Source organism: Hypanus sabinus, chromosome 18, assembly GCF_030144855.1.
Source record: "Hypanus sabinus isolate sHypSab1 chromosome 18, sHypSab1.hap1, whole genome shotgun sequence".
Classification (NCBI taxonomy): domain Eukaryota; kingdom Metazoa; phylum Chordata; class Chondrichthyes; order Myliobatiformes; family Dasyatidae; genus Hypanus; species Hypanus sabinus.
In genome coordinates, this window is record NC_082723.1 from 14234774 (window position 1) to 14254514 (window position 19741).

At 40.0% G+C, this 19741-nt stretch overlaps 1 protein-coding gene across 1 annotated transcript in view; it reads right to left on the reverse strand.

The window, feature by feature from the left end:
- Positions 1-1645: 1645 nt before the first annotated feature.
- Positions 1646-19741, reverse strand: part of st6galnac6 (ST6 (alpha-N-acetyl-neuraminyl-2,3-beta-galactosyl-1,3)-N-acetylgalactosaminide alpha-2,6-sialyltransferase 6) — a 43460-nt gene continuing 25364 nt past the window's right edge. Inside the window, exons 2-6 of the mRNA XM_059993690.1 lie at positions 14741-14816; positions 12538-12726; positions 8883-9289; positions 7637-7744; positions 1646-5339 (exon numbers count right to left, since the gene is read on the reverse strand). Coding sequence (XP_059849673.1) covers positions 5156-5339; positions 7637-7744; positions 8883-9289; positions 12538-12726; positions 14741-14752 — 900 coding nt within the window. The 5' untranslated portion in view covers positions 14753-14816 and the 3' untranslated portion in view covers positions 1646-5155. The remainder of the gene's footprint in view (positions 5340-7636; positions 7745-8882; positions 9290-12537; positions 12727-14740; positions 14817-19741) is intronic.

A 19741-nucleotide genomic window follows, 5' to 3' on the forward strand; every position in this document is an offset into this window, starting at 1 on the left:
CAGAGGTTTTTCCCCCAGGGCTGAAATGGTTGCCACAAAAGGACACAGGTTTAAGGTACTGGGGTGTAGGTACAGAGGAGATGTCAGGGGCAATTTTTTTTTAAAACAGAGTGGTGAGTGTGTGGAATGGGCTGCCGGCAACGGTGGTGGTGGCAGATACCATAGGGTCTTTTAAGAGACTTTAGAATAGGTACATGGAGCTTAGAAAAATAGAGGGCTATGGGTAAGCCTAGTGATTTCTAAGGTAGGGACATGTTTCCGCACAACTTTGTGGGCCGAAGGGCCTGTACTGTGTTGTAGGTTTTCTATGTTTCTAAATTTAAAATGTGCCAGAGCAACACTGTTCCCTACAAGTTGCTCTGGTTTAACTGAAATGCTCCCACACACGTAACCTTCGTCGCCACGCAGCTGAGTTTAAAAAAAAGTTTATATAATTTTGAAATTTATGTTAATACAAATTTGAAACACCATATAATTGTTAATATAATCCATAAATTTTCTAAATAGTAAATATGTAACCTTTACTTTGAAACATTTTAGAGCTTCAACATATTTACATTGTCAGTGTTTCAAGTTACAACACTGTTTCAAATTGTAACAATATACACAGAATGGAAGTTGGTAGCTCATTGATAATAAACTGTTAGCCCACCGAATGTCAATGCCGTCTAGACAAAACATTTTACTTTTACCATTGTGCCTGTCAGTGGTTTTGACTGACTGACGTAGTTTACTTGTGTTGCAAGTTGTGGTTTGTGTTTATTTGATGTGGGTATTGCCAAAAAATAGTATTTAATGGCAGTGCAGCTTTTAGTCCATGTAAATTTTTTTCTCTGCTCAAAGCAATAGTTATCTTGCACAGCTATAATAAAAATTAGAGGGAACATTACAATCAACTTTTCCTACAGCTGAGTGCATGCTGCTTCTCCCAGTGACACAAACCTGCAGTTTGTGTCAATTGCTCGCCCATTGCTTCTGAACCACTGAACCAATGAACATTAGAATCCGTGACTCCAGACACATCCATGTGGTGTAGTCTTAACCTGTCCTTAATTCAGGGACAATGGTCAGCACTGCCAATTACTTCCACATCCCATTACAGATAAATGAACCTTGAAGATTTTCTTGCCTTGCTCCAAAGGAATTACTGCTTCCCACATGGAGTTTGTTCTATTGTAAAGTTTCTTTCCACTTGCATCTCTGACACCTCCAAGTCCCTCTGCCACTTCAAAGGTTTCCAGTTCTTATCATCACCCAGGACACTGATCCCTCAGCAGGATACTGAGTGCTTTTCAAACAGGAGGTCGCCAAACCCCCTTCACTACCTCCCTGTTGCAGCTGGATAAAGGCTCCTGATGTAGGGTTTCGCCCCAAAATGACAATCCCTTCTTTCCCTAAAGACGCTGTTTGACCAGCTGAGTTCCACCAGTAGATTGTTTGTTACATGCAGTGATCAACCTTTCCTTTATCTTCACTCCCTTGACCTCAAATCTTCCTCTTTACCCAACGTGCCCAAGTATTTCCAGCTTTTTCCCCGTCTGTATAACATCGCAACAGAGTGTTCACATGTAACTTCCAAATGAAAATATCCCACAATTACCAACTCTCATTTAAAAAGTAAAGCAGGAAACAGAGTACAAAGTGGTCAAATGTAAAAATATTTTAATACAGGCACAATCATTTCTGTGATGGAGTCTTGCCAGAGCTGTTCATTTAATTCCAGCTCCAATCATTTTGTGTGCTTTGATAAACTTCAGAATAAACCCACCAAGTTTGTGTTCACTGCATCTTCTACTAGTTCAATGTCCTGATTATGCACAAATCTCTGTGCTACAACTTGCAATATATTGGAAGCTGCTTGTAGATTTAATGCTCCTTCCCATCTTAGTGCATGTGTTGAAAAGATTTAATTATCAAAGGTAGTTACAGGGAGTGTATCGGAGGATTTCTAGCTTGGCTTCCCAAAACAAACAACTGCATCCCTTATGTTCTCCATTTATAAAATATTCTTGCCAATAGGCAACTACACAAGGTACAAAATGTCAGGAAACAGTTGATACAAAATGTCATGAAATCCCATCTTTGTATGTTTCACTTCCTTTTTTTTATGTGTCTGGTACCCAAAATCATCTTTTTTTGCAACAATGACATAAATTACTTGGTTAAAAATTGACAGAAATTGAAATGTAATCTAGCTTTGGTAGGCAAGAATAGGCAGAAAGGTACCTGGAACTAGAGCAAAGCACACATGATCAGACAGCATGGGAAATGCAGTTCTTCTGGGACCAATTGAAAGTTCTCACAGGCCAATTCAGTCAGCTGGAGAATCCTTTGTTATCTGTGTTTGGGCATGAAACCACTTCCAGCAGGGTAGCACATACTGAAAGTGACCAAGCCCATTGAAATGCATTCATGGCAGGATGAGTCCATAGATAAAACTGTACAGTGATTTGTGACTGGCAGTGTCAGAGACAGAGAGAGAGGATGAATACTGATCTAATTGTCCCAATGGTACAGTAGAGGGTGCTCTTTGGAGCTTGGATTAAGGCACACTATGGAGAATACAGGAAGTTTTCTATACATACAGTCCAAAGTACAACTGGAATACCAGTAAAAAGCTGGAGGCACTCGGCCGGTCAGAAAGCATTAATGGAGGAGAATGGAGAGTCGATATTTAGAGCCAAGGCCCCAGATGACGAGCCTTGCTGATATTTCAAGTCAAGATTCCAGATGAAAGGTCAGGCAGCATTAATGACAGGAAGTGGACAGTTAAAGAGACCCTTCATCTAGAGCCTTGACTCAAAATATCGACTGTCCATTTTCCTACACAGATGCTGCCTGACCCACTGAGTTCCTCCAGCTTTTTGGCGTGGCTCCAGATTCTAGTATCTGTAGTTCTTTATGTCTACAGTACAAATGACCTGGTGCATCTCTAAATAAAATTTTAGAAAAACAGGTAAAGACCATAAGACATGGAAGCAGAATTAGGCCATTCAGCCCATCGAGTCTGCTCTGCCATTCCATCATGGCTGATCCAATACATCTGCCATCTCACCATATCATTTGATGCCCTGACTGATCAGGAAACAATCAACTTCTGCCTTAAATATACCCACAGACTTGGCCTCCACCATAGTCTGTGACACAACATTCCATAGATTCACTACTCTCTGGCTAATAAAATTCCTCCTTACCTCTGTTCTAACGGGTCACCCCTCAATTCTGTGTCCTTTAGTTCTTGATACCCCCATCACAGGAAACATCCTCTCCACATCCACCCTATCTAGTCCTTTCAATATTTGGTAGGTTTCAATAAAATTCTCCCACATTCTTCTAATTTCCAGTGAGTACAGGCCCTAAGCTGCCAAATGTTCCTCATATGTTAACCCCTTCAGTCCTGGAATCATCCTCGTGAACCCCCTCTGGACTCTCTCCAATGACAACATATTCCTTTCTGAGACATGGGACCCAAATCTGCTGACAATACTCCAAGTGCAGCCTGACTAGTGTCTTAAAGGGTCAGCAGCATCTCTTTGCTTTGAAATTCTGTTCCCCTTGAAATAAATGCCAACATTGCATTGCCTTCTTTACCGTTAAGCTTCTGGGAGTTTTGCATGAGGATTCCCAAGTCCCGATGTCTGAACCTTCTCCTCCTTTAGATAATAGTCCACACTATTGTTCCTTTTACCAAAATGCAGTATCATACATTTCCCAACATTGCATTCTATCTGCCACTTTTTTTGCCCATTCATCCAATTTGTCTGAGATCAATAAAAGGAGAGAACTAGATACAAAATACAAATGGTACCACAATGAGACAACAAAATCATTACCTATCCAAGTAATAAGAGCAAAAAACAAAAAGACCAACATTTACATCAAAAAGGAAACATTTCACAGGATAGCCAGAATTTAATAAAACTCAAGCAGGTAACATGAGGTCAGTATGGGGCTTCGACCATACTCAAAATTGGGCAAGTTTTTTGAAACGAAAGGGAATGTAGTAACATAAATGCTATGAGGTTTGTTGAAGATAATAAATTAATTCTTTAAGGTTCCTTTTCTGACTTAAAAGGACTGATCTTACTTCTTAAGGATCTGTGCTCTGTCCATTTGAATGTGTACCAAGCAATTCAGGGCTCATTCAAATCCCAAAATAAAAAACCCCTTGAGGTAGGAGAATGGGTTTGGAAGAAATAATAAATAAATCAGCCATGACGACGATGGGCTGAATGGCCTAATTCTGCTCCTATGTCTTATGGTCTTTATTATTACAAAACCAACAAGTGGACATTATTTTCAACACAAGGGCCTCATCAAAACATATGTAGGAATGAGAAAGGTCAGCACAGATAACAACATTTTGAACCCAGTGGACTGGCTTAATGTAAGCTGTCCAGTTGTGACAGAAAACCACCCAGAATAATGAAATCAAAATCTACTTTTTAGATATATTGCATCTGGCTTCCATTTGGATAATGCCATCAGTATTATTTATTAGATTTAATCTGGTCAGTTGAAATTAATTTTCCCACTAGTCTTATGGAGAGTACACTTCCACTGTGAATATTAGAGAAAACTAAAACACAAGTATAAAGCAAAGAGAAAGTTGTATCATTTAACTTAGCCCTGAATCCCTGTAGAATCTCCAAAGTCATTTCTCAATTCACTACAATCCAAAGCCAAAATCCACAGAATATTCAAATGTTATAATGCAACTCAGTGTCTCTTGTACAGAGATCTTTTCCCAATGAAATCTTCAACACCATTGAAGAACAAATCAATTACTTAGGAAACATTATTAGGAATGCAGAATTGGAGGATGAAGCAGCATTAAACAAGTCTTGCCTGAAAGTCCATTCACCATTCTGCAGGTTGGGTTACAGACTAGATAGGGACTGATGCTACCGAACTGATCTGTAGAAGTAGATCATACAGCACTGCAGGTCAAACATCACTTCACCCCTTTAGCTGTGCCAGCTCTCCTTACAAGCCTTCCACAATGATGCTTATGATCCTGTGACCTACCATTCCCTCCAAATATGGCCAACATAGTTTATCGGCTCCAGTTTGCATCGATCCCAGAGCAACTGTGCTTCTAAGCTAAGTATACAGAGTTCAGGAAACGCAGGTGTGACAGAGTACCAGGTACAGGTCACCAGCTGGGATGTGAGAAGACGATGTCATACAGCTTCGCCCACTGAGCAAACACGTCCTTCTCGGTGATGAAGCGATGGTGATTCCCCCTCTTGGCTTTTTCATTCCCAATGAACATCATGCATTCATCTGGACCTTTTGGCTCATAATAATGATAGGGTATTCGCTTGTGTTGAGGCTTCCTGTTTTAAAAAGAAATCGCATTAGTTTTATCAATAGGTAAAACATTTAACTACTTATGTCAATAGAAACAGGATCCAACATTTTCAACTGTTAGGGCATATTCTGGAATTAGGGCATGTGGCAAATATTAACCTCAGCAACCAATCATTAGACCTGAACATGGATTGTAGGTTAAATTTAAAATGCAGCCCTGGACAATAGGTTCCTGGAGCTGTGGACAGCAGGTATCTGAGAAACCAGACAATGCTGATTAATATTCATTTTTGGGTAGCTGGAGTGTGGATGCAAAGAAGATGGTGTGAAAATTATATGTAATTCAAAGGAAGCATTGTAGATGCATTGCAAATATAGAATAGCCCTTTAACCTTTAGCTTATAAAAGGTCATGTAATATTACATCAAAAAGGACTCTTCCTCCAGAAAGGTCACAATATGACACCTACTGCTGGTTTTTGTGTTGAATAAACTAATTCTACATTCACTAGCTTCAGTCTCTGTCTGATGGCTTTGTTCACATTACAACATCAACATTTCTCCGTATTTTTGAACACATCTTTCCATGGGTCAGGGTCTCTTTTATTAAGAGGACATGCACAATTCCAAGAGGAGTGTATTTCGGCTATCATTCTATGGAAAGTGGCACATCCAGGTTTCATTCCCCACACCTTTTTATAAAGGGTTGTACTGGCTGGATCACAGTACAAATTATTTTCCACTCCCCAAGTACAGTAGCTTCAGACCCTTTATTCCTTCAGCTGAGAATATCAGCAAACGCAGACTGAAGAAAGAACATAATCTATCTTACTGGGCACTTCTCTCCCAGTACCGGATATAGGTAGGAAACTTATCTAAAAAACAGTAATCTTGGGTTAGGTCATCACAAGGGCATCTCCACACTGCCAGATGGTGAGGCAAATTTTGTGTTGTTGCTTCCTGAATTTGGTGCTAGTATTGTAGTACTCAAAGCTCAAGTTCAGCTAAAAAACTGAATATGCAGGAAAAACTCAGGAAACTAAGCAGCATCTGTGGAAAGAGAAACTGAGGACAATGTATATTTCGTCGCTTCCCTTTCCACAGATGCTGCTGATCCTATTAAATATTTCCAACATTTCCACTTTTATTTCATATTTCCAGCTTTTACTGTTTTTAAAAAAATTCTCAAGTCCCATTAGCTTTAGTTGTCACATGTACATCAAAACATAGTAAAATTGCTTAGTCTGCATCAAGTCAAATCAGCAAGAATTGTGCTGGTGGTAGCCCACAAGTACAGCCAATATACCAAGCCCACAACTTACAAATTCCAGAATGATGACTATTCACAATTCAGGCATCACACTGTAAGAATGATGACAAGATTTTGGAGAAGATGCACAGAAGATTTGCTTGACTGACACAATGGATGAGGTACCTCTGCTATGTAGTGAGTTTGGAGAAACCAGACCTGATCAGATAGGGGTGTTAAAATCGTAAGATTTTCAGTGGAGTAATCATTCCCCTCCATCTCCATCCAGTGACCAGAAATTCATAGGGTATTTACCAAAGCAAGTGGTAACATTAGTTCAAAAAAAGTTTACATTGTAAGTTATGATCATAAATGCACCAACTGATTAAATTAGCTTCCATACCCTATGACATACAAGCAGGAAAGAATTCTTGGTGGCAAAACAAAATTATTGGGCTGTGGGCAATGAATGACAGAAGTGGGATTAACTGGAAAAAGTTAATAGTTGACGTAAAATGGGTCATATGACAAGAATATATTATTTGTAACTCTTGATTTTAGTTACATTTAAATGTATTAATTTAGTTCTTAATTGCATTCAGAGCAACAAGTAACGTAACTTGAGAATAAGGATTTGAGGTCAATTAGAGGGATGATATCTGAGGATCATTTAACAGAAAGCATTATTGCAGGGGAGAAATGCCAGATACGGCACTTAGTATTTTTCTGCAATTATACATGTCATGTCACTAGGCTACTATTCCACAAAAGGAACAACATGTCGCCTGAAAGTGGATAGGGTTACTTGAGGAGAACAATATCAAAGGATTTTGATTTAAAATTAATAGGGAAGAACCAGTTTGGTAAATACAGTATTTGAAAGAAAATATTAGTCTCCAACATTCACAGCTTAAAAAGAACAAGTGTTAAGGTCACTTTTCACAATATTGAATCTCAGTCCCTCTCCTACTCAATAGGCTAGAAGGTACAGCAGTAGCTGTTGTGATTTTAGTCCCACTTGCTCTCCCCACCCCAGCACGAAGGTGGTGTAGCAGCTCTGATGATGAGCACGTACCTGCAGTGATTGGGAGGAACCATTCCATACACATGGACACTGTCGCAGAGCTCAATAGCAATCACCATGGTGAACCAGCCTGTGCTCAGCCAGGAATGCGATTTCTTTCTTCAAAGTCAAATAAGAAAGAAAATCAAATCCCATTAATAATGGGATCCACAGAACAGAACAGGCCATGCAGCTCAAAGTCTACGCAAGTGCTTACATCCCACACTGACCAAGCTCAGCAACTCAAACCCATTATTCACTGATGAAGCAGTACAAATTCTAGTTACCCAGATCAAGACTTGCAAGAGATATGTGGTAAAGATCCATACAAAGTGTTCCCTAATAAGCCCAATGCCATAGGGATTCAGGGTTAAGCTCAGAAAGAGACAAGAAAATTATTTTAAAAAGAAAATAATTGAAGAAAATGATAATGACTACATGCACAAGGTGCTTTGTTAGGATAACAGCACACCACACGTCGCCATGCATGCATTGTTAAACAAAATGCTATTGTGGCTGCATACAGTGAAGACTCAAATTCCTGCCTGATGAGAAAGATGAGGACTGGTTTTAATTCTCCCTTCTATTGTGCCCTCACACTACTTGGTTACACAATGGAACTGATCTCACACACAATTTAACTCCTCCTCACTCACTATTTTGCAGAAGATAAATCTTTTGTTTGTCACAAGATGTTACTTTGTTGCTTCAGCAGTATTGTTTGGCAAGTCAGCTTGCTTCTGTAAACACAAAGACACCTTATCACTAAACCACTGGGTGATACAGTGACCCCAAGTGACTGCCATTGTAAAAGCAGAGAAACTTTTAGAACATGCAGATCACATTTAATGAATTTCATAACATATGCCAGTGATATTAAACCTGATTCTCAGTTGGCAAAACACACATGTAGGAAGAACACCAGCTGCTGAGACACAATGCACATTAGAAAATGTGTGTGTTCGACAATGAGTAATACATGCACGATGAATTGAGACAGAGTTGGATGAAATTAAAAGGAAGTGCAGGGCAGTTTTGGGAGGGAGGAATCATTAATGGCTGTACAAATTTACAACCACTATCAAATGCTCTGGTCATTAGGCAGCAGAGATTGTCCACACAAACACAAGGAATGGCCACAGGCACAGTGAAACTAGGAACAGAGCATGAGACCTGTAATGGAAAGGTGTAATGAAGGTGTAAAAATTTACAAGAGAAAGATTCATTTCAAAGTGTTGCGTATACATTGTCGTAATACCTGTCTCTCCCAGTTTCCCTCTGAAATAAATCATCAAACTGCTGCATCCTCTTCGGAGCAACGATGTACGTGGAGACATTTGGGAACAACGAGCCGACTTGGTGAATGAGTCTGTAGATGCCGCCTTTTCTGTTCTGCATTTTCTGCGGAGGCCCCCAAAAGATGAAGACCATTTCTTGGCTTCTGTTAAGGAACTCCTGGGGTTTCCTCATCACCCGGAAAACACTGGAGTGTGCGACAACCCGCAGCGTTGTTTTACTCCCGACATCCTTCTCGTATCCAGAGGTAGGTGCATCATTCATACGAATGATGCACTCGGTCTCGTCAATTTCTGACCCAGCCTCACTGCCAAGCAAGTGGCTGGAACTGGTGACAAGTGCACACGACCCACAATGGAGCTTCATTGTCTGAAACAGAGCAACAGGGCATTACTGGTGTCAAAGTGACAATCACTAAATTGGTTGCCTCTCAAGAAGATATCGTGGAGAGGGAAGGTGGATTAACATTTCAATGGGGTGGGGAGAGAAGAGAGAGAAGAAAATGACTTTATTTTAAATTTTCCAATTAAGGGGCTAGGGCTATTTGCTCTGTACTTCTGCTTTTTCCTGGTGATTACATAGCCAATAAAACAGTGGAGAAGTGGGGAAAGTGGGCAAGAGTGGTTCAGAAAGGAAAATGTGTTTAATTATGAAGCTTCAGTGTCAGATGTGGGGACTAAGTTTGATGAACTGGAGATCACTGTAAATTGCCACAGAGTCACCTGAAATAATTCATGCAACACACACACAAACTGCAGGAGGAACTTAGTGGGCCAGACAGCATCTATGGAAAAAGAGTACAGTGAACATTACTCCTTCCCATAGATGCTGCCTGGCCTGCTGAGTTCCTCCAGCATTTTGTGTGTGTTACTTGGATTTCCAGCATCTGCAGGTTTCCTCTTGTTTGTGAAAGAATTCACCTCCTGTTCCAGCCTGTAATCAGCTAGTTAGCTTTAAGATCATACAGAATAGACCAGCTTCTTCAGTGCATCATACCCAACTATCAGCACTATATTCCTTTGCTTCACCTTCACCAACTAGTTCCCCCTGCAAGTATCTACCTACTTCCTTTAGAAGATTACCAATAAATCTGCTTTCACCAGGTCAACAAGGAATACTTTCCAGAATCACAAGTTGCAAATTTATCTTTGCATCCTCCAATGAACAATGAATGAATGAACTATGTAACAGTTTCTTCCCCCAAGCTATCAGACTCCTTAATACCCAGAGCCTGGACTGACACCTTACTGCCTTATTGTCCTGTTTATTATTTATTCTAATGCCTGCACTGTTTTGTGCACTTTACGCAGTCCTGGGTAGGTCTGTAGTCTAGTGCAGTTGTTGTGTGTGTTTTTTTCCTCTGTGTTGTTTTTTTACATAGTTCAGTCTAGTTTTTGTACTGAGTCATGTAACAGCATGGTCCTGAAAAACACTGTCTCATTTTTACTATGTACTGTACCCACAGTTATGGTCGAAATGACAATAAAAGTGACTTGACTTGACTTTTGACTTGAATTCAAGTCCCTTGGCACATTAACCATTGTAAATAGAGTTAATTGATGCATGACAAAGTTTAGTCAACGCTTGGGATTTTTCTCAATAAAATCATTAAGACCTAAGAGCAGAATTAGGCCTTTTGACCCACTGTCTGATCCGCCACTCCACAACCTTTGACACCCTTTCTAATCAAGAAACTATCAAACTCGGTTTTAAATTCATTGTCTCCACAGCCATCTGTGGTAATGAACGCCACAGATTCACCTTACTCTGGCTAAAGAAATTCATCCTAGTCTCTGCTCTACACTGAGTCTGTGCTCTGTGGTCCTAGACTCTCCCACTAATTGAAACATCCACTCCATCTTGGCCTTTCAATATTGGGTAGGTTTCAATGAGATTCTGACTCGTTTTTCTAAATTTCAATGAGTACGAACCCAGAACCATCAAAATTTCCTCATAAATTAACTCTTTCTTTCCTGCAATCATTTTTGTAAATTTCCTCTGGACCCTCTCTGTCGCCAGGCAATCCTTTCTTAGACATGGGGCCCAAAACTGCTCACAATACAATGGTCACATGGTTAGAAAATATCCATTAAGGCAAGGACAAGATGAGGTCTCATCAAAAGCTGACTGGTGAATTCTAGGTACTTTATTCAAAATAAAGATTTCGGCGAAGTTAAATGAGATTAACATTTTCAATTAAAATGATTCCTCTGGTTGAACAGTTGAGCCAGTTACCCAATAAATGATTTCCTTACACATTATAATTCCTCAAAACACCAGTTCATCCTCAGTGTGTTAATTATTTACATAAAAGGTTATAACTCAGTCTCCTAAGCCAGCCCCAGATTGTTCACTTAAAAATTGGCAAACACTCAAGTCTGACCCACATCTTCAGACTCCTGTGTCTTCCTTTGAATTAGCCTAATGTTTTGAAGTTATAAAACATAAAAAAATGAAAGGTGTCCACAGTGCAAAGATGGGATTTGATCTCAAGGACTTTGCACCAATCATTTCACTGACACATTATTAGTCACAGGACAAGATCATAAAGGCTTATTCCTCATTTTGGTTTTTCACCACCTGCCAGAGATGGAAACTTTCTTGTCGATATTTAACCTTTCTAGGAGACTTCATGGATCCTGGAGTCAATCTTGAGGGTGCAGAGGAAAGTCTCTTCCATACTCTGTCAGTATGTCATGTTGATGCATATTGCTTTTAAATGCATCATTTTAGGAGTACAACTATGTCAGGCTGTGGCTCAAGTGGTCTGCAAAACAACACTCCCAGTTTAGTCACCTGCGTTAAGTATACAAAAGTGACTTTGCAATTTCAGCCAAGTGGAGACAGATGTTTTCACTTCCATGTTCAGTGCCTAGACTACAATGCAAACAGCCTTCAGTTCCAAAACACCCAGAGGTTGTTTTCATATAACTGGAAAACTGCATCCTGAACCGGCCCACTCTTCCTGGAATTACATTTAGGTGTTACTTTTTGACCAAGCTGCCTCATGGGACCTTGTCAAAGATTTGCCAAAGTCCATGCAGACCACATCAAGCACACAGCCCTCAACAACACATCTTCCTTCCTAAAAGACAATTCAGTTATGCTAGCAAAATAGCTATCTATATATACACAGAGACATATAATACACACACATACAAAAATCTATACATACATACTAAATGGCCTTGCACTACCTCATTATTACTTTATTTTGAATATTTTTGTAATTTATTGTTTCACTGTACACTGCTGCATGGGAACTGATTTCATGTTATCTAACAATGATAATAAATCTGATTCTGATTAATCTGTGCCTTTATAAAGGAAGGTTTGCACTATGTTAATCACCTAAGTTTAACTAACTGGCCTGCAATTACTTTATATATCCCTTTCTTTTTTAAGGCGCAATATAATTCTAGCAGCTTTTCCATCCACGCATTCTGGTCATGTGACCAGAGAGCTGGTCAAAGCTTTTGCTACCCTAGCAAAAGACATTCAACAATTCTGATGAAGGCTTTCATGTAGGCTGTCAGGTTGGGAGAACATGTTACAGAGTTCCACGCTTATATGTTAATAGATTTCACAGAAATCAAAGAGTGGAGACATTTCCTCACCTTGTTTCCTGAAACTGGAAGATAATCATCTTTTGTAACCCATTTCTTTAAACTTGATGGTGCATGAGTCAAAGCATCATGGACAAAGTGTCCTTTATAATTAATGGAGTTGTTGCCGCTGCTGGAATTATAGATGATCAGGAGAGTGGTCAATACGAAGATCACTAGAGCGATTACAAATCTCTCAGCCTGCAATGAAATCACAAGGAGGAAGTGAGTTTGCAAGATGTACAGGATTCTGGCAACAGACAACAGCTATTCAAATAATGATCTGCCACATTTACTTTGGGGAAAATAAGGATGGTGTCTGCATCAGTTTCAAATTGCCTGATTTTTACTTCTCCTGAGAAATTATAGGTTATGGGACACAAAAGGTTGGGACCAAAATAACAACCTTTACATAGTATTGTATTTCAGTGTTGTATTCTCATTTCAAAAGATCCACATAACGGACAGTCATACAACTATAACACTGCAAATTACTGTCATGTGCACAGAGCATTTATAATCTACATTTACATAGTACCTCCTTGATGCCCCGGAGCAGTGAACAGTACCTGACATTAACTCTCAAAGGAAATGAGTTAATTTACTAGTGGAGAGGTTTAAAGAACATTTTAATGCAGCAGAGAGGAAGACTAAAATTGCTGACTTAAGAGGTTGAAGTCTAAAATTGCTGAAGGCAAGATGATTGCTGGTGGTGAGTTTAAAAAATTGGGTACATTCAGTTATACAGAGATCTCAGGGGGCACTATGACTATAGGAGTTACATAGATGAAAATGGGAGAAGGAAAAGTGATGTATGGACATACTTGAAAACTAGGAAGAGGAAATGCAAAGCAATGATCGTCCAGGAGCCAACACAGATCACTGAGAACATGGACGATGGATATGTTCACATGAATAAATGAAGAGGAATGTGAAACAACATTTTGTTGGCAAGAGAAACCTTGCAATGTTGTTGCTAAAAACTGCAGAGAACGCAGGACGGTTAAGAATAGTATTTCAAGAATATAATAAAACAGAAATTTACAGCACATTACAGGCCCTTTGGCCCACAACGTTGTGCCAACCACGTAACCTATAAATTCCAAGTAATTATAATAATTCCAAATCAAGGGACTTTCATGGAATCTATTTAAAACACTAAGTCAGCATCAGGTGAATCATTGAGGCCAATTCCAGATACCAAAATATTGCAAGTCATGACAGTGACAGAGATAGTTTAAGAGTTGTCCTGGTCTTGGGGATGATTTTTATTTATTATTTATTGACATACAGCATGGAGAAGGCCCCAACTTAATCCTAGCCTAATCACAGGACAATTTACAATGTCCAATTAACATACCAAACAGTATATCTTTTGGGCTGTAGGAGGAAACCCGTGTAATGACGGGGTGAATGTAGAAACTCCTCACAGAAGGTGGTGGGAATTGAACCCAGGTCACCTGTCCTAAATTAGAAACAAAAGAGATTCTGCGGATACTGGAAATTTACAGCAACGCACACACACACACACACACACACAATGCTGGAGGAACTCAGCAAGTCAGACAGCATCTATGGATGGCAGTAAACAGCTGACGTTTCAGGCCAAGACTTTATTCCCCTCCCAGACTCCTCTAGCACTTTGTGTGAGTAGCTAAGCTACAACTTGTTAGGTGTTTAAAATATGAAACATTTAAACAGAGTAAATAAATATAAAATGTGTTCCCATGACTTAAGGATTAACTGCAAGCAGATAAACAGAATACCGTCAAATGAGCAAAATATTAGAATTTCTTCCTTAAAAATGTAATGACTGATTAAGAATTGGATTGCACCGTATGATATTAGAATTAATAGTAGGCCTTTCAAAAGGAAAGCAGGACAATAGTTGGAGAAAAAAATAGGAAGTGTGAGGTAATGTGGGTAACTCAGTTGCTCTTCTGAAACAGCTGGTGCAGATTCAACAGCCAAACTGTCACTGTTATGTGCTATATATTACAATTCCAAACTAGATAAAAGAATGGATTGTGGCTGGTTTATAAAAGTTGCTTTAATTATATGCCCAATAAATACCAAAAGACGTGACAATTGAAATTGAGAAGCAGTAAGCCTTGGAAATACAGACTAGCATTTGTAAAATAGATGAAAGATCCTGAAAACAAAACTCTTGCTGAGTTTTTAAAGCAGTTGCTGTTAAAGACAGTAAACACCTCACCGTATTTTTCATGTCGTTTGAGGCCGTTAGCAGCAGCACTACACCTGTGAACGTTGCATCCTCACCTCAAACATGCCTGGAATAAAAGACAACAAGGTCTAAACTTGCATGATAGAAACTGAAAAAAACATATCTGCTCAACCTTAACTGACTCAAATAATTAGAAACACAAGAACTAAAAGTGCTGGAAACACTCAGCAGGTCAGGTAGCGTCTATAAAAAAGAGAAAGGGTTACCATTTTGAGTTTAATATCCTTCTTTAGAATTGTGAAGTAGAAACTAGGTTGAGTTTAAGTTGTGGCAAGGATGGGGGAAAGAGACCAATGAGACAACAGGTCAAGGTGAGGCCAGGCTGTAAACAATATCTATCGGTCAAAGGGTAAATGGTGGAGAGGGAGAAAAAACCTGGACAAAGGAATTGTTAGATCTGGGGATAATGTTATCCAGAAAGTTCCTCCGAAGTCAACAATGAGGTGCAAATCATAAGGTTAAAGCCATTTTATTAGCTTTCAGAAAGTACAGACATCCAAAAACTATCAAGAGCTCTTCTCTTACTGCAGCAATGGAAGTCCTCCATCTCTGTTGTTCAGAGCTTCCTTCATCACATCAGTAACCTTCCCTCAGTTTTCACTACTGTCAGTCACTAAGTCCCAGGAGAAGACCCAGGAATGCCGTCACACTCAGATGTAGAAGGATTCTTCATTGCTGTTTTTGCAAGAGTTTTGTTTAACTAGTCAGGATTGTTAGCCCTGAGCTGAACCCTTGAACCTGGAGGACCCATGGACTGTACTTAGTCTGACCTCTACCCTTTGACCTGTTTGGCATGGGTGACCCTACCAAGAGCCAAAGCACGAGGCCCTGACTCCAGCCAATGTACTGTAGCACTGCGGGTCATCGAGGCTCACAAGCCTCCAAACCACGACAGGTTGTGGTCCTCTTGGAGGATTAAGAGCTAACCATACCATTCAAAATCTAAACATTTAAATCCACGTTAAATTCCTCTCCTTTCTCCAGCTCTGTATCCCTTTTGCCAATCACCTTTCCAGCTCTCAGCTTCACCCCACCCCTGCCGGTCTTCTCCTATCATTTCGCATTTCCCCCTCCCCCTCCTACTTTCAAATCTCTTACTATCTTTCCTTTCAGTTAGTCCTGACGAAGGGTCTTGGCCCGAAACCTCAACTGTGCTTCTTTCTATAGATGCTGCCTGGCCTGCTGCGTTCCACCAGCATTTTGTGTGTTATTTAAATTCATGTCTTTACTTTAAAAACTGCATTTTGCTTACAGCTACTCCTTTCTGTTGAAGTGAATGGAGTTACATGAACCTGGAGCAGGCTTCCCTAGTGACTGCTTGGAACCTATAGGAAGCTGGCACTGTCACTAGACTGTTAGAATTCCAACATCCAGGCACAGCAGCCAAACATGCTTACAAGGACATCCTAAACGTTTTCTCCAGGCAACCCTTCAGCTACTAGAATCTTGCAGAAAATCCTGTGTGAATATATTTTAAAATGTACTCATTAAAGGTGCAGACTCGAGGGGCCACAGTGCAGACTCGAGGGGCCGAATGGTCTACTTCTGCACCTATTGTCTATAAATACCAAACCATAAAACATTAATGCCCAAGTTACCCTGAGGCTAACTCGCTGTGTTATTCAATTAAAATACTGAGCAAGAGTTAGGTCTTCCCTAAACCCATCTAGGCTAATCTTGAACAAAGAATTACAGGAAGTGCTAGAAATACTTAGCATGTCAGGCAGCTTTTATGGAGAAAGCTACTCAACCAGTATTCAAGATAATGACCATTTGTCTTAAGACAATCCAGAAGTAAACCATGCATTTGGTGGCCAAAAGACAAATACCTGGTTTCTGCTTTAAAAAAAGACTGAACAACAAAACAAACCAAAGAAGAGAGGACTTTTTGAAAGAGGAGAACCTGAATGGAGACAGGAAAAGTATCTATTCCGAATGTGCTACAGTACATTGGCTGGAGTCAGGGCCTCGTGCTTTGGCTCTTGGTAGGGTCACCCATGCCAAACAGGTCAAAGGGTAGAGCTCAGACTAAGTACAGTCCATGGGTCCTCCAGGTTCAAGGGTTCAGCTCAGGGCTAACAATCCTGACTAGTTAAACAAAACTCTTGCAAAAACAGCAATGAAGAATCCTTCTACATCTGAGTGTGACGGCATCTTTTATCTTCGCATTTTCATTCACTTTACAAAAATATATTATTTTGTTTAACATAGAAGCAGAAAGACTTGAATGTTCAATTATACACGTCATCACTCTTTGACGTAACCAGTTGGTACAGATGTTATCCCTCAGTAAGTGTTATGTAGGCAATAGTTCAGGTGGTAAGCCAGTTACCGTGGCTTGCTCTGCCGAACAGTTTTGTAGGCCTTAGACAAATGTGATTTCATGCAAGTGACTCCATGGACACACCATTAAAATTAAGTTGGAGCACCAAAACTTGCAAAAAGACAGTGACTATCTTCCAATAAAAACTATAATCCTCAGCTCAGACTTGCAACTTTACCATGTGCATTGCGATCCAGCAAAGACATTATATATTATCTTGCAAAACAACATGGAAGAGGCAGATTGGATTAGGTAAATGGGAATCATTGATTGGTACAAACAGTGAGCCAGAAGGCCTGCTCCTGTTCTGTACATTCTATGTAACACAAGCTATTTATATAGTTAAGCTGTTGGTATATACTTAATGTACACTCAGTGGCCACTTTATTAGGTATGCCTGCCTGTACATCTGCTCATTAATGCAAATATCTGATCAGCCAATAATATGGCAGCAACTCAATGCATAACCACGTGCAGACATGGTCAAGGGGTCCAGTTGTTGTTCAGACCAAACATCAGAATGGGGAAGAAATGTGACCAATGTGAACTTGATTCTACAATGATGGGGTAGTCTGAATATCTCAGGAACTGCTGATCTCCTAGGGGTTTCATGGACAACAGTGACTAGAGTTAACAAAGAAAAACAAAACAAAAACAATTCAGCCAGTTCTGTGGATGAAAATGCCTTGTTAATGAGCGAGGTCAGAGGAGAATGGCCACACTGGTTCAAAGTGACAGGAAGTGAACAGTAACTCAACTAACCACCCATTATAATAGTGGTGCAAACAGAAGAGCATCTCTAAATATACAATACGATGAACCTTTAAGTGGATGGGCTACAAAAGCAAAAGACCAAAGACATACACTCAGCAGCCACTATCACATACAGAAGATACTGAATAAAGCCTGTCCAATCAGGGTAAGAATATGAACGCACACATACATACAGAGTAGAAAAGAATGCTCATGCTTAACGTGCACTATAAGTATATGGTGGAAGTTGCACTTGACCAGTCTTAAACAAAAAGCTACAGCAAGAAGCTCACGGTGATGGTATCAGAATAAACAACCAAGTGAAAAATCGCTCATCTGCTGCCCAAGCATTGTTGCAAAAACCTGTGACACTTCTGGACCCATGCAGAACCATGCTGTCCTTGCATGCATGTACTGAAAGCATCCCCCGGCATGTTAATCAAGAACCCCCGGCATCCAGGCCATGCTCCCTTCTCACTGCTGCCATTCTCAAGTGTTCAAATACACGTTCACTTTTGCAAAGCCGTGGTTAATACACCTTCACATTCACAGTGACCAAAGACAAGCAGATGTTTCTGAATAACTATTAAGGTTCAATCTGATTGATTAATTAATTAACTGACATAAATAGGCCCTTCAGGCCCTCTGAGCCACACCACCAAGTAACACCCAATTTAACCTTGGCCTAATCACGGGACAATTTACAATCATCAATTCACCTTCCAACCGGTATGTCTTTGGACTGTGGGAGGAAACTAGGGGTTCACAGAGCAAATTTACAAACCTCTACAGGCAGCTGCAGGAATTGAACCTGGATCGCTGGAACAGTGAAGCGTTGTGCTAATCACTTAGCTACTGTGCTGCCCGATATGAATACTCACTGTTGTCAAATGATATCCAACCTGCAGCGACAACATGGAGTTAGCCTTAGGTGGATAATAGTTCACATCCAGGTATAGAATTCCACTAATCACAAGGGAAAGTTGACAGTGGAAAATTATGAAAAGTCATCATGGATATGGGAGACTAAGCACAACGCTGAACATAATGTTGTATCTGCCTTACCCCCAATGTACCCGCATGCCCACCTTGCCCCAGTTTACTAACCTCCAAGTTATTAGGTAAATTTAAATGGAGATTGATAGATTCTTGATCAGGAAGGCATCAAAGGTTATGGGGAGGAAGCAGGAGAATGGGGTTCAGAAGGATAATAAATCAGCCATTTTGGAATGGTGGAGCAGACTCAATGTGTCAAATGGCCTAATTCTGCTGCTATGTCTTATGGTCCTCGCCTACACAAAGGAATCTTACAAATATAAGCTAAACTTTGCCAAGGCAAATATATTTTGTTCACAGGGAAACATGGTCACAGGTGTAGAATATTGCCAACAAAAATAACAGTGCCACATGCTGGACGTTTTCATCCTTTGCAATTTAAAGTGTCCAATTTGTTGGAATGGCCACTGACAGGGGTGTCATTTGTCTAAATCCCACCTCCACATGACCTTGGAATAAAACAAACTGGCGACATACAAAAAGACAATTCGATTTTTTTTAAATATAAAAAAGCTAAATTCTGCTTTGTCATCAGATTTGGCCATGCTGCATTTGGGCACTAGCTGTAGGATCTTAGAAGCTGTGATCCACTCATTTGCAAAGTCAGGAGAGCAGAATTACTACTTCTGTCAAGTAAAATCTTCCACTAATATTGGAATAGATCTGCCCATAAATGGGCAATTCCTGAGTACCACAGTTTTCTCTATTGAGAGCTGACCGAGGGAGATGTTGATCTTAACGTTCTTTTTGTGCAAATGTCCAAAATATGTTTTCCAAACAGTTCAGAAGTGATTTTATTTGCATGTAAAGAGTTAATTTAAACAGAAATTGTGACACCT